General features: G+C 52.4%; 1 protein-coding gene across 8 annotated transcripts in view; it reads right to left on the bottom strand.

Moving 5' to 3' along the window:
* MARK2 (microtubule affinity regulating kinase 2) overlaps positions 1-13,390 on the bottom strand; it is a 632,043-nt gene extending 618,653 nt beyond the window's left edge. For all 8 annotated transcript variants that reach the window (XM_086950522.1, XM_086950521.1, XM_086950529.1 and 5 more), the window contains exon 1: positions 13,210-13,390. In XM_086950522.1, coding sequence (XP_086806648.1) covers positions 13,210-13,347 — 138 coding nt within the window. In that variant the 5' untranslated portion in view covers positions 13,348-13,390. The remainder of the gene's footprint in view (positions 1-13,209) is intronic.
* Between the last annotated feature and the right edge of the window lie 948 nt (positions 13,391-14,338).

Below are 14,338 nucleotides of genomic sequence, written 5' to 3'. Positions count from 1 at the left end.
CCACACACAACCAACCACACACACACACACACAACCACACACACACAACCAACCACACACACACAACCAACCACACACACACAACCAACCACACACACACAACCAACCACACACACACAACCAACCACACACACACACACACAACCAACCACACACACCAACCAACCAACCACACACACACACACCAACCAACCACACCAACCACACACACACACACGTACCAACCAACCACACACACCAACCAAACACACACACACACCAACCACATACACACACACACCAACCACATACACACACACACACCAACCAACCACACACACACACCATCCAACCAACCACACACACACACCATCCAACCAACCACACACACACACCATCCAACCAACCACACACACACACCATCCAACCAACCACACACACACACCATCCAACCAACCACACACACACACCATCCAACCAACCACACACACACACCATCCAACCAACCACACACACACACACCAACCAACCACACACACACACACCAACCAACCACACACCAACCACCCACACACACCAACCAACCACACACCAACCAACCACCCACACACCAACCAACCACCCACACACCAACCAACCAACCAACCACCCACACACCAACCAACCACACACACACCAACCACACACACACACACCAACCACACACACACACACCAACCACACACACACACCAACCACACACACACACACACCAACCAACCACACACACACACACCAACCACACACACACACCAACCACACACACACCAACCACACACACACACCAACCACACACCCACACACACCAACCACACACACCAACCACACACACACCAACCACACACACACCAACCACACACACACACACCCACACACACACACACACACCAACCACACACACACACACCAACCACACACACCAACCACACACACCAACCACACACACACACACACCCACACACACACACACACACACACACCAACCACACACACACACACACACACACCAACCACACACACACACACACACACACCAACCACACACACACACACAAACCACACACACACACACCAACCAACCACACACACACACACACACACACACACACCAACCAACCAACCACACACACACACACCAACCAACCAACCAACCACACACACACCAACCATCCAACCACTCACACACCAACCAACCAACCACACACACACACCAACCAACCACACACACACACACACACTGTTGGACCCGGCCTCGTGGCGTGGCCCTCGCTGACCCCCTAGAACGACGGACAGAACTAATTCCCGTCCACCCAGAACTATACACGAGACTCCTACATCGGACCTGAAACGACCGCCAAACCGCGTGCCTGCACCCATGCACGTGACCGGCAGACTCCATGTTTGGCCACCCCGGCCAGCCGACCGCCTTCTTCCCTTTCGGCAGCCCCTGGCCGCTCCCGGCTGCAGCTAGGCGTGCACGTCCCGCGCGCCCGACTCGCCCAGGGGGGGGTGAACGACTCCCCAAGTACCCGAAACCAAGGCGTCCATCACGCCTCCGGCCCCCTCCAGAGGAGCTGGATGTCCTCACACCTCCGAACCATCCCTGGGGGCTGGTTTCGATCGCATCTTTGGGCTTCCTAGTGAGCCGGCTCCAGTCCTTGATGGGCGTCTGGAATTTCCTGGGCGCATGGTCCAAAAGCATCAACGACACCACCGCCCAGACAGTCAGGCACCTGGCCCTCGGACCTCCGGCCTCTTGCCTCTGAGGGTCCGGACATCAAAGAGCTCCTGAACTATAAGACAGCCTGCCTTCCATCTAGTCGGCAGTTGTATCTTGGACAAGAAAGCCCCGCTGATCTGATCGCGGCTGACCTTGAGGAGAATAGACTCTGACCCACCGAGCCCTGCTGACGTCGTCGCGGCTCACTCTCGAAGAGTAAGATCTGAACCATTGGAGCCCTGCTGACGCTGTCGCGGTTCCCTCTCAAAGAGACAGACCTGAACCATCGGAGCCCTGCTGACCTCGTCACGGCCCACTCTTGAGAACGAGAGACATTTGCTACCATCCAGAGCACTGCGGACGCTGTCGCGGCTCTACCTGCCTACGAGTACGACGGAGTACTCCTGACCAAGCCCTGCTGACCTCGTCGCGGCTTGAAGAACTCTCTGGTCGGGCTGGACCATCGACGCTACCCTCACGACCATCTGAAACCGAAGTGAGTAGGACAGCAGGTCCCATCGCCAGCCCCCGTACCCCGCAGTTCGAGGATTGAGAACTGTGCGTAGGGTGCGTGGCGTGCCAGCTGGCCCTCTAAGACTGTCCCGCTTCCCCGTTCCTTTGCTACGAGACTTTCGCGAACCCTCGTTCGCCCTGTATTGATTCTCATTTTTATCTTGATAAAAGTTCATACTTGATTAAGATTCACGGTGTGGTGTCCGTTCATAAGTGTGGTGTGTCGACAGTGGGTACGGTCAGTCCTCCCCGGCGGGGACTCCCCCTCGATAAGACTCGGCAGTATTTGTGGGAGAGGAGGTCCCGGGTGGTTAGGAGAGTCATCTTGACCCCTGGGGTCACCGCCTTCCAACATTGGTGGCAGCGACGCGATACGAACCTACGCCTAAAAGATCGTACCACTGATACACTACCTGAACCCACACGCAGCAAACGCACGAGAAAGAAAGAGCAATAATGACGTCCACAGAATCTGGTGTGAAGACGACATTCGATAAAGACCTCTTGGAAGACTACACCCATAGAGAGCTAAAACAGTTCTGCAAAGAACTGAGTATCCAGAGTACCGGACTGAGTACTAAGGAAGATTTCCAGAAAGCGCTAACCGCTTGGGTAGAGTCCAGAGCACCCCTCCCCCGACCGAAGACGACGAGGGAGGGAGGCCACAGACTGAACCCGGTACACCGGCCGGTGAGAGAATCCAGCAACCGACCCGGAGCCCAGCAACCGGGAGAGATCGGTCCTCGGAAGAGAGGGCCGACCGAGAACGTGACCGAAGCCATGAACTCGAACTGGCGCGCCTCAAATTGGAGGGCGAACTCAAACTTGCAGAAAAGAAGTTGGCGGTTGAGCAGTTGCGGCTCCAGGGAGAGCTAGAGGAGAAGAAGCTCCAGAGGGAGCATGAAGGCCGGAAACTCCAGCTCAAGCACGAGCATGAGCGCGGCCTCAAAGAACTAGAGTTGAAAGCCAGAGCAGAAGCAACCAGATCGCCGGGACTCGGAGAGCAGGTGGTCCCCAAAAAAACGAAGGTGCACATCCCCAAAGACGTCGTAAAGGAGTTTTACAAAGGGGACGACATCCAGCAGTGGTTCAAGGCCTACGAGGTTGCCATGTCCGCCCACCGGGTCCCCGAGAAGGACTGGGGGGCCGGCCTGTGGATCCGCTTCCTCAGCGAGGGAAGAGACACCCTGCTGGACCTACCGACCGCACACATGAACGCCTACCCCCACATGAAAGACGCTCTCTTATTCCGCTACGGCCTAACGCCAGAAATGTATCGCCAGCGGTTTAGGGAGTGCAAGAAGATTCCTGGCACCACATGGGTGGACTATGTGAACTACTACACCCGGGCCCTCGATGGGTGGATCAAGGGCAGCAATGTGACCACCTTCGAAGGCCTAGTCGCTTACGAGCACCTGTCCGCCAATTGCTTTGTGGAACTAAGACAGCACCTACTGGACAGCAAGCTCGCCAACCCACGGAAACTGGCTGTTGAAGCCGATCGCTGGGTGGCCACCCGAGTCCAGAAAGGGCCCGGGGTAGACCCCCCACGGAACGACCAAGGATCTTCCCGCCAGCGAGGTGGGGGAGGTCGAGGCAAACAGCAAGGATCCCAGTCAGGGCCCCAGTGTAGTCCCCCCAGAAACCAGGCCCCCCGCTCTCCTCCCGCGACGAGAGCCGCCCCGAGTGCAGGACCCCCGGGGCTCCGCCCCAGCTCCACATGCTACAAGTGTCAGCAACCCGGGCACTATGCCGGTGATCCATGATGTCCCATGACCCCGAAATCCACTCGCACTGGCCCCTCCACCAGACAGATATCCTCAGTGGCCATAGAAGAGGAAGAGATAGAGGAACAGGGGGAGTGGGAGCCCGCAGCCATGGTCTTAGCCTCCCTGGGGAATAGCGAGATGATCCCAGGAGATTACCTGCCCGACAACACAGAAAAATATCGCCAGACAGTTAAGGTTAACGGGTGCAGCGTAGGAGCCCTTAGGGACACAGGAGCCAGCATCACGTCTGTTAGATACACGCTAGTCCCCGAGTCCATGATCATCCCCCACACCTCCTGTAGAGTGATAGCAGCTGATAATTCCATCCGCACCTGCAGGATAGCACAGATCCCGTTTGAGTGGGAGGGAGTTTCGGGCGATCTACGGGTAGCGGTCCGCACGGACATGCCTGTAGACTGCCTCCTGGGGAATGAGTTAGAGAGCTCCCAGTGGAAAGAGGTAGAAAGAAGGACCCATTTAGAAATGTTGGGTCTGCCCCAATGGGCCTGTGTGAGCACCCGAGCCATGACCGCCAGACTGTCCAACCCCGGGAACGAAGAGCCCGAGTCCCCCAGTACAGCCCCTGATGTCCCCGAAGGAAGCAAGCACCCCACGGTCCTCGACCAGCCCTCCATCGAAGGAAGCGAATCCGACGAAGGTCCCCTCTGACCCGCCGTCGAGCCAGTCCCCATCCTAGCAGATATCCCCGAGTTGACCCAGTGGCGCCAAGAAGGAGGACCGTCCCGAGAGGAGTTCTGCCGAGAGCAGACCTCCGGCCCTGCCCTTGAGGGGCTCTGGCAACAGGCCGCAGCCCAGGCCGCTGGAGACCAGTCCGGCTCCCATTACCTTTACTGGGAAAACAGCCTACTTTACAGTGAACAGAAGACTGCCGAACTAGGGTCAGCCCGCGTGCTGGTGGTACCCCTACGTTTCCGTGGCCTCCTCCTCAACCTGGCCCACGATGTGCCCCTGGCGGGACACCTGGGCCAAGATAAGACATTCTAACGGCTAGTGACCCATTTCTACTGGCCCCGCATGCGGGCCGATGTGGAACACCACTGTAAGTCCTGCCCCACGTGCCAGGCTAGCAGCAAAAGCGGAGGCAAGCGCAAGGCTCCCCTCCAGCCCTTCCCAGTTGTCAGTACCCCCTTCGAGAGGGTGGGGATCGACATCGTCGGACCTCTGGACCCCCGGACCTCCCTAGGTCACCGGTTCATTTTGGTTCTGGTCGATCACGTCACCCGATACCCCGAAGCCATCCCCCTCCGGACCGTGACGGCCCTGGTCGTGGGCCGGGCCCTCATGGGGATCTTCTCCCGGGTGGGATTCCCCCGGGAAGTGGTGAGCGACCGAGGCACGAACTTTATCTCCCGGTACATGAAGTCCCTTTGGCAACAGTGTGGGGTGTCGTACAGGTTCACCACCCCATACCATCCCCAGGGTAACGGCCTGGTTGAGCGGTTCAACCGCACCCTGAAAGGGATGATCATGGGTCTAGAGGAGCCCCTGCGACGCAAGTGGGACGTCCTCCTGCCCTGCCTCCTGTTCGCATACCGAGAGGTTCCCCAGAAATCCTTGGGGTTCAGCCCTTTCGAGCTGCTCTATGGGCACCCCGTCCGGGGTCCCCTCAGCCTGGTCAAGGAAGGCTGGGAGACAGCCCCCCCGAGCACACCCCCCGATGTGTTCTCCTACGTCCTGGCCCTCCGGAACCAGACGCAGAAGTTTCGCGAGCTGGCCGAGGCCAACCTGGAGGCCAGCCAAGAGGAGATGAAACGCTGGTACGACCAGAATGCCACTCTGGTCGAGTTTCAACCAGGCCAACAGGTTTGGGTCATGTCCCCAGTGGAACCTTGTGCCTTGCAGGACAAGTGGACTGGACCCTTTAAGGTGATAGAGAGCAAGAGCCAGGTCACCTACCTCGTTGACACGAAATCAGCCAGGAACGCCCTGAAAGTCCTACATGTGAACCGGCTCAAACCCCATTTTGTGCGTTCTGAGTTGGGATTACTCCTTGCCACCGACGACGGAGAGGAGGAGGAAACGGACCCTCTACCAGATCTCATGTGTGCAAAGGATCAAGATGGCTCCGTACAGGGAGTGAGTCTCTCCTCCTCCCTCACCCCCTTGCAGCGTGAAGAATGTCGCCACTTGTTGGGACAATTCTCAGACCTCTTCTCCCTCACCCCCGGCGTCACCAGTTGGTGCGTCCACGACGTGGACACCGGGGACAGCCCTCCGGTACGACACAGAGCCTACCGAGTCCCTGACTGAGTTCAAGCCTGCATCAAGGCCGAAGTCGACAAAATGTTGGACCTAGGAGTGGTGGAAGCCTCCGACAGCCCATGGGCTAGTCCCGTGGTCCTGGTTCCCAAGGCAGCCGCCCCCGGCACCGTTCCTGAGCTGAGGTTCTGCGTAGACTACCGTGGACTCAACGCAGTCACCCGAACAGACGCACACCCCATCCCCCGAGCCGACGAACTCATTGACCGCCTAGGATCGGCTCAGTACCTCAGTACCTTCGATCTCACCAGTGGCTACTGGCAGATCGGCCTCACGGTGAGGGCCCAAGAAAGGTCTGCTTTCTCCACTCCGGATGGCCATTTCCACTTCAGAGTGATGCCCTTCGGCATGAAAAACGCCCCCGCCACCTTCCAGCGACTGGTCAATCAGGTCCTGGCCGGGTTGGAAAGTTTCAGCGCAGCATATCTCGACGACATTGCGGTGTTCAGTGCTCACTGGCCCGAGCACCTGCACCACCTCTGGGAGGTGTTGGACGCCCTGCGTCGAGCCGGGCTCACCATTAAAGCTAGCAAGTGCCGAATAGGACAAAGCTCTGTGGTATGTAAAGAAAGAGTTCGCCCAGTCTATTTAAGGTCCAGAGGGGGGAACAGAGACAAGCAAATCATAAGAAATACCTCTAGAAGGACCTATATTGCTTTTATAAGGAGTAAATCTTAACAATATTCACAAATAAGGGGATGCCAAAGAGGAAAATTAAGACATCAAAGTATTATCCAAACATATTTTATTTGTTTTTTCAGATATTTTGGTTTGAAAAAAATCTTTTTATACATCTATACATTTCGCTTTGACATGTAACATCCTAGGCAAAAGTTCATCTACATTCATAATACAATTTTTACAGTTAGATAAAGTGCAGGTTAAGACAATGAAAAAGAAGAATGTACCCCTAACAATCTAATATAATCCTAACATACATTCTTACACACCAATCATACCATTACAATGATTAAAAAACCTAACATAGATACACAGACTAAGTACAATGAAACAATAAAACCCAAAGGTGTACTTGATGGTTTACAATAGGAACCTAGAAGTAGTGGTTCTGCCAGTTAGACATTGGTCTGTGTGGAAATGACCAATCTATATCCAAAATGTGGATGTACGGCCGACGTACGTTTCGGTGATGTCACCTTCCTCAGGGCCAAGAAAAACAGTTAACAAACTAACATATATGCATAATCTCTACAAAGGTTAAAAGAACAGGACTATATGAAATACTGCAATCCTACATAAACTATTTCCAACTGAAGCAATTCTTTGCCAATAACCTGTGGATCTTGCTATGTGATGCCTATAGTGCAGCACAGCATATGCCTTACTAGCAACCGCTAGTCGCAGCATCTACCATTGTCTGTCCACACACATCCTATCAAATAGAAATAGAACAAACTTTGCAATGCCCCAGTTCTTTTAACCTTTGTAGAGATTATGCATATATGTTAGTTTGTTAACTGTTTTTCTTGGCCCTGAGGAAGGTGACATCATCACCGAAACGTACGTCGGCCGTACATCCACATTTTGGATATAGATTGGTCATTTCTACACAGACCAATGTCTAACTGGCAGAACCACTACTTCTAGGTTCCTATTGTAAACCATCAAGTACACCTTTGGGTTTTATTGTTTCATTGTACTTAGTCTGTGTATCTATGTTGTTAGGTTTTTTAATCATTGTAATGGTATGATTGGTGTGTAAGAATGTATGCATGTATGTTAGGATTATATTAGATTGTTAGGGGTACATTCTTCTTTTTCATTGTCTTAACCTGCATTTTAACTGTAAAAATTGTATTATGAATGTAGATGAACTTTTGCCTAGGATGTTACATGTCAAAACGAAATGTATAGATGTATAAAAAGATTTTTTTCAAACCAAAATATCTGAAAAAACAAATAAAAATATGTTTGGATAATACTTTGATGTCCTAATTTTCCTCTTTGGCATCCCTTTATTTGTGAATATTGTTAAGATTTACTCCTTATAAAAGCAATATAGGTCCTTCTAGAGGTATTTCTTATGATTTACAAAGCTCCGTGGTATACCACGGGCACCAGGTCGGAAGCGGCCTCGTAGCCCCCCTCCAACGCAAGATAGACGCTATCACCGCCTGGGAGACCGCCACGACCCAGACCGAGGTGCGGGCCTTCCTAGGACTCACAGGGTACTACCGTAGGTTCATCAAGGGGTACGGGAGTATTGTAGGCCCCTCACAGAGTTGACAGCCAAGGCCAACACCAAGAAGGTTATTTGGACCCCCGCCTGTCAGAAGGCATTCGAGGAATTGAAACAGGCCATGTGCACCGCTCCAGTACTACAGGCCCCTGACTACTACAGAGAGTTCGTGGTCCAGACCGACGCCTCCGAACATGGCATTGGAGCCGTGCTCTCCCAGGTGGACGACCAGGGGATTGATCATCCAGTAGCCTTTATCAGCCGGAGGCTACTACCCCGGGAGCAGAGATGGAGCACCATCGAGCGAGAGGCCTTCGCCGTAGTCTGGGCCTTAAAGAAGCTGAGGCCCTACCTGTTCGGTACCCACTTCCTGGTCCAGACCGACCACCGTCCTCTCCGGTGGCTCATGCAGATGAGGAGAGAACCCTAAACTGCTACGCTGGTCCATCTCCCTCCAAGGGATGGATTTTACTGTGGAACACAAACCTGGTGCCGACCACGCCAACGCCGACGGCTTGTCCCGCTTCTTCCGCCTCAGCGAAGAGAACCCCCAAGAGGATGGGTAGTTCTCCTCGTCTTTCAGCTGGAGGAGACGCATGTTGGACCCGGCCTCGTGGCATGGCCCTCGCTGACCCCCCAGAACCCAGAACGACGGACAGAACTAATTCCCGTCCACCCAGAACTATACACGAGACTTCTACATCGGACCTGAAACGACCGCCTGCACCCATGCACGTGACCGGCAGACTCCATGTTTGGCCACCCCGGCCAGCCGACCGCCTTCTTCCCTTTCGGCAGCCCCTGGCCGCTCCCAGCTGCAGCTAGGCGTGCGCGTCCGGCGCGCCCGACTCGCCCAGGGGGGTGAACGACTCCCCAAGTACCCGAAACCAAGGCGTCCATCACACCTCCGGCCCCCTCCAGAGGAGCTGGATGTCCTCACACTTCTGAACCATCCCTGGGGGCTGGTTTCGATCGCACCTTTGGGCTTCCTAGTGAGCTGGCTCCAGGCCTTGATGGGCGTCTGGGATTTCCTGGACGCATGGTCCAAAAGCATCAAAGACACCACCGCCCAGACAGTCAGGCGCCTGGCCCTCGGACCTCCGGCCTCTTACCTCTGAGGGTCCGGACATCAAAGAGCTCCTGAACTATAAGACAGCCTGCCTTCCATCTAGTCGGCAGTTGTATCTTGGACAAGAAAGCCCCGCTGATCTGATCGCGGCTGACCTTGAGGAGAACAGACTCTGACCCACCGAGCCCTGCTGACGTCGTCGCGGCTCATCCTCGAATCTACAGAACTGAACCATCGGAGCCATGCTGACGCTGTCGCGGCTCACTCTCGAAGAGTAAGACCTGAACCATCGGAGCCCTGCTGGCGCTGTCGCGGCTCCCTCTCGAACAGACAGACCTGAACCATCGGAGCCCTGCTGTTCTCGTCACGGTCCACTCTTGAGAACGAGAGACATTTGTTACCATCCAAAGCCCTGCGGACGCTGTTGCGGCTCTACCTGCCTACGAGTACGACTGAGTACTCCTGACCAAGCCCTGCTGACCTCGTCGCGGCTTGAAGAACTCTCTGATCCGGCTGGACCATCGACGCTACCCTCACGACCATCTGAAACCGAAGTGAGTAGGACAGCAGGTCCCATCGCCAGCCCCCGTACCCCCCAGTTCGAGGATTGAGAACTGTGCGTAGGGTGCGTGGCGTGCCAGCTGGCCCTCTAAGACTGTCCCGCTTCCCCATTCCCTTGCTACGAGACTTTCGCAAACCCTTGTTCGCCCTGTATTGATTCTCTTTTTTATCTTGATAAAAGTTCATACTTGATAAAGATTCACGGTGTGGTGTCCGTTCATAAGTGTAGTGTGTCGACAGTGGGTACGGTCAGTCCTCCCCGGCGGGGACTCCCCCTCGATAAGACTCGGCAGTATTTGTGGGAGAGGAGGTCCCGGGTGGTTAGGAGAGTCATCTTGACCCCTGGGGTCACCGCCTTCCAACACACACCAACCAACCACACACACACACACCAACCAACCACACACACACACACACACACACACACCAACCAACCACACACACACACACACACACACACACCAACCAACCACACACACACACACATTCCAACCAACCACACACACACCAACCAACCACACACCAACCACACATCAACCAACCACACATACACACATCAACCAACCACACATACACACATCAACCAACCACACATACACACATCAACCAACCACACACACACACACACACCAACCACACACACACCAACCACACACACACACCAACCACACACACACACACACACCAACCACACACACACACACACCAACCAACCACACACGCACCAACCAACCACACGCACCAACCAACCAACCACACGCACCAACCAACCAACCACACGCACCAACCACACACACCAACCAACCACACACACACACACCAACCAACCACACACACACCAACCAACCACACACACCCCAACCAACCACACACACCCCAACCACACACACACACACACCAACCACACACACACACACACCAACCACACACACACACACCAACCACACACACACACCAACCACACACACACACACACACAACCACACACACACACACACAACCACACACAACCACACACAACCACACACAACCACACACAACCACACACAACCACACACAACCACACACAACCACACACAACCACACACAACCACACACAACCACACGTACACACGTACACAACCACACACGCACAACCACACATGCACAACCACACATGCACAACCACACAACCACAACCACACAACCACAACCACACACAACCACACACACACAACCAGTCAGTGCACGCTTTCACCAGGCTCACACACAACCAGTTGTCTGTGCACACTTTCACCAGACGCACACACACAACCAGTTGTCAGTGCATGCTTTCACCAGGCACACACACAACACCAGCTGTCAGTGCATGCTTTCACCAGGCACATACCACCAGCCGTCAGTGCACGCTTTCACCAGGCACACACCACCAGCCGTCAGTGCATGCTTACACCAGGCACACACACCACCAGCCATCAGTGCACGCTTCCACCATGCACACACACCACCAGCCGGCAGTGCACACTTCGACCAGGCGCACACACCACCAGCCATCAGTGCACAATTTCTACAGGAACACACACCACCAGCCAACAGTGCACACATCAATTGTTAACGCATCCACAATTAACTATTGTAGCAATCGCAGTATGGCGCTCTTTACTTTTAAACATATTCATCTAAAGTGCAGCATGCCACCATGGCTACAAAAATAAATACACTTTTTTTGGCCTACAATTTATAGACTTTTGTTGCAATTGGTGTTGCAATATTTAGCAATGCCAATAGTTCAAACTCAATTAATGCGAGACCTATTGCATTGCAAATGCTTGTTTTTATTTACCTTGATGTCTAGTGGGGGGTGCGGGCGGATCAAAGTATCTACCCCCTATCCACTTCCCCAGGGCAGAAAAACTGAAAATGTAATTGCTAGGGTGAAGCTCAAGCCCTTGACTAAGGGGTTACTTACCCCATATCCCTGGTGTGTAGTGGGTGGATCGCCTGTGGCGATCTCCAAGCAGAGATCCCCTAGGCAGAGGTACCATTGGAAGGGGAAGATTTTCCCCTTTCCAACAATACCTTCCTCAAGAGAATCAGTGCTCAGGGCTGAATTATTCCCAAGAGCACTGATTCAGCAAAAAAGTAAAAACAAGCAAAAAAAGTAAAACGAGACATTAGCTAGTTTTACTTGCACTTTTACTGTAATGAGATCAATGCACCTTCCGCGCCATTCACCATTACCATAAAAAAAAGATAAACAATCAGGCTGCTAGGGAAGTCTGAGCAGCGTGAGCTACACTTAATATAAAGAACTCCCTCTGGTGTAGAGGGACCCTTATAAACCTCCCCAGTGTCAGCCAATGGCCGACAGACACACCGGAGAGATAGTGCAGGTGTCTGCCATTGGCTGAATATCCGCACTTGAGGGGTGAAGAAGTCTTTCGTGAAGGTGTGCCTTAAACTTTATTGTGCACCTGCTTTACAGAAAAAAAATTATGTAATATTGCGCAACACTCCATCTGCCAGGTTTAGAACATCATGGGTTGCAAAAATAAAATGCATACATACAATGAAAAATAATGCGCCACAAAGGCAAAGACAAAAGATGAGCTGAAATCAAACTTCAATTCCCTCAATCAAGACAAGCTCTAGGAGGTGGAGCAGTGGCAAACAGCTTTGCCAGTCATGCAGCCTTCAAACAAACTAGCTGGGCAGATATTCAAAGCACTCTGCATAAATATAAACTATATGCTGATAGTCCACAATGTGACAGTATTAAGTGAGGCCAAATAAAGGGACCTGCATGTTCCTGGTGTTCTTACATGTTCAGTTACAAGCAGTATACAACGCTCCAACTCTACACCTGTCCGCAGTCACAAAAATGTGGGAATATGGACCAACAGGGCAACATGGCAGAACAATAATGGTGCATGTAGCATTTAAAATATTCCTTAAATGGGCGTGCAGCGTGTTTATAAATAGGACTTGATGTAGAGAGAAAAAAACATTCTACACACCATCTTGAGATGTGCAATGCAGAAAGTCTCATGCAAGCAGAGTAGCTACTCCCCCCGACACAGTGTCGGACCTTTGAACTAACCTCTTTGTTCGTCAAGACATGCCGTGCCAACTTGACCTTGGCAAAGTTTCCCTTGCCAATTGTCTTCAGCAAGCGGTAGTTGCCTATGTGTGGCTGATCATCCACGGAGGTGGAAATGGCGTTCCGATTCCGCAGCATGTTGGACTTGTTGGTGGACTTCGAGTCAGAGTGCCCCAGAGCCGTCTGCAACAGAAAAGAGAAGAGGTTTGACTATTACCAAATAATACACAAACACATGGATGCATACTAAAAAGCTCTTTGCTGCGCATTGAAGAATTACAAGAGAACAATGTTGACTGACTTATCCAAGAGTAATAATTTAAGACTAAATGGACACAAAAATCACCAACCAGCAGCAAGCACTGCAAAATCATAACCAGAATGCTTTGCAGGTAGTTTTTTATTCTTAGCCTGAGACTGTCAAAGTTGGAGTTCTCATCATGCAAGTAAATCCATTCCTGTACGAGGATCAAATACAAAATATCTATGGCATAAAAGTGTACTATCAAGACATGTACAAGCATTAGGGCAATGAAAAGCTCCTAGTGCTCAGTTAGCCGGGGGTGCAGTGCCACAATGAAAGCCCAAGATCCACTGGCAGGCAGGCCGTACAGCAAGTTCCAGTGCCGTAACAGGAGTGACGGCCTTTGGCACCAGAATCAGAGAAGGTGCAGATAAGTAATAAAAGTGCCTTTTATGAGAAGTGCCCCACCCATCGAGATCTAGATGCACTAGACAGACTATGTGTGGCTTCCAGTGCTGAAAGTGCAGAGGGACACACAAATAAAGACTGGGCTGAATTTAAAGAGCAGTGTTCGGTACAGTATTATAATAGCAGGATTTGCCCAAGAGAAGTACGGAGATGAAGTAGCAAAATTGTGAGCAGGCCTTAGTGCAGTAAGAGCTGAGTGGTGGATATTTACAGGTACAATAAGAACTGTGTGACTAATTACACATCAATGAATGTGGTGGATTAACCCAAAATAAACTGCATCGCCTTCTCACAATTATCGTAAGGGTCCCATTAACAACGTTTTTGCTTGGTCTAAAGAAAGCAAGGATCTGAAAACACATTGGAAAACCATTTTAGATCTTGCTGACTACACAGCATATGTGCTGGCTTTTTCTA

The sequence above is a fragment of the Lissotriton vulgaris genome, unplaced genomic scaffold, assembly GCF_964263255.1.
Source record: "Lissotriton vulgaris unplaced genomic scaffold, aLisVul1.2 SCAFFOLD_667, whole genome shotgun sequence".
Lineage (NCBI taxonomy): Eukaryota > Metazoa > Chordata > Amphibia > Caudata > Salamandridae > Lissotriton > Lissotriton vulgaris.
This window is presented reverse-complemented; position numbering and strand designations above follow the sequence as displayed.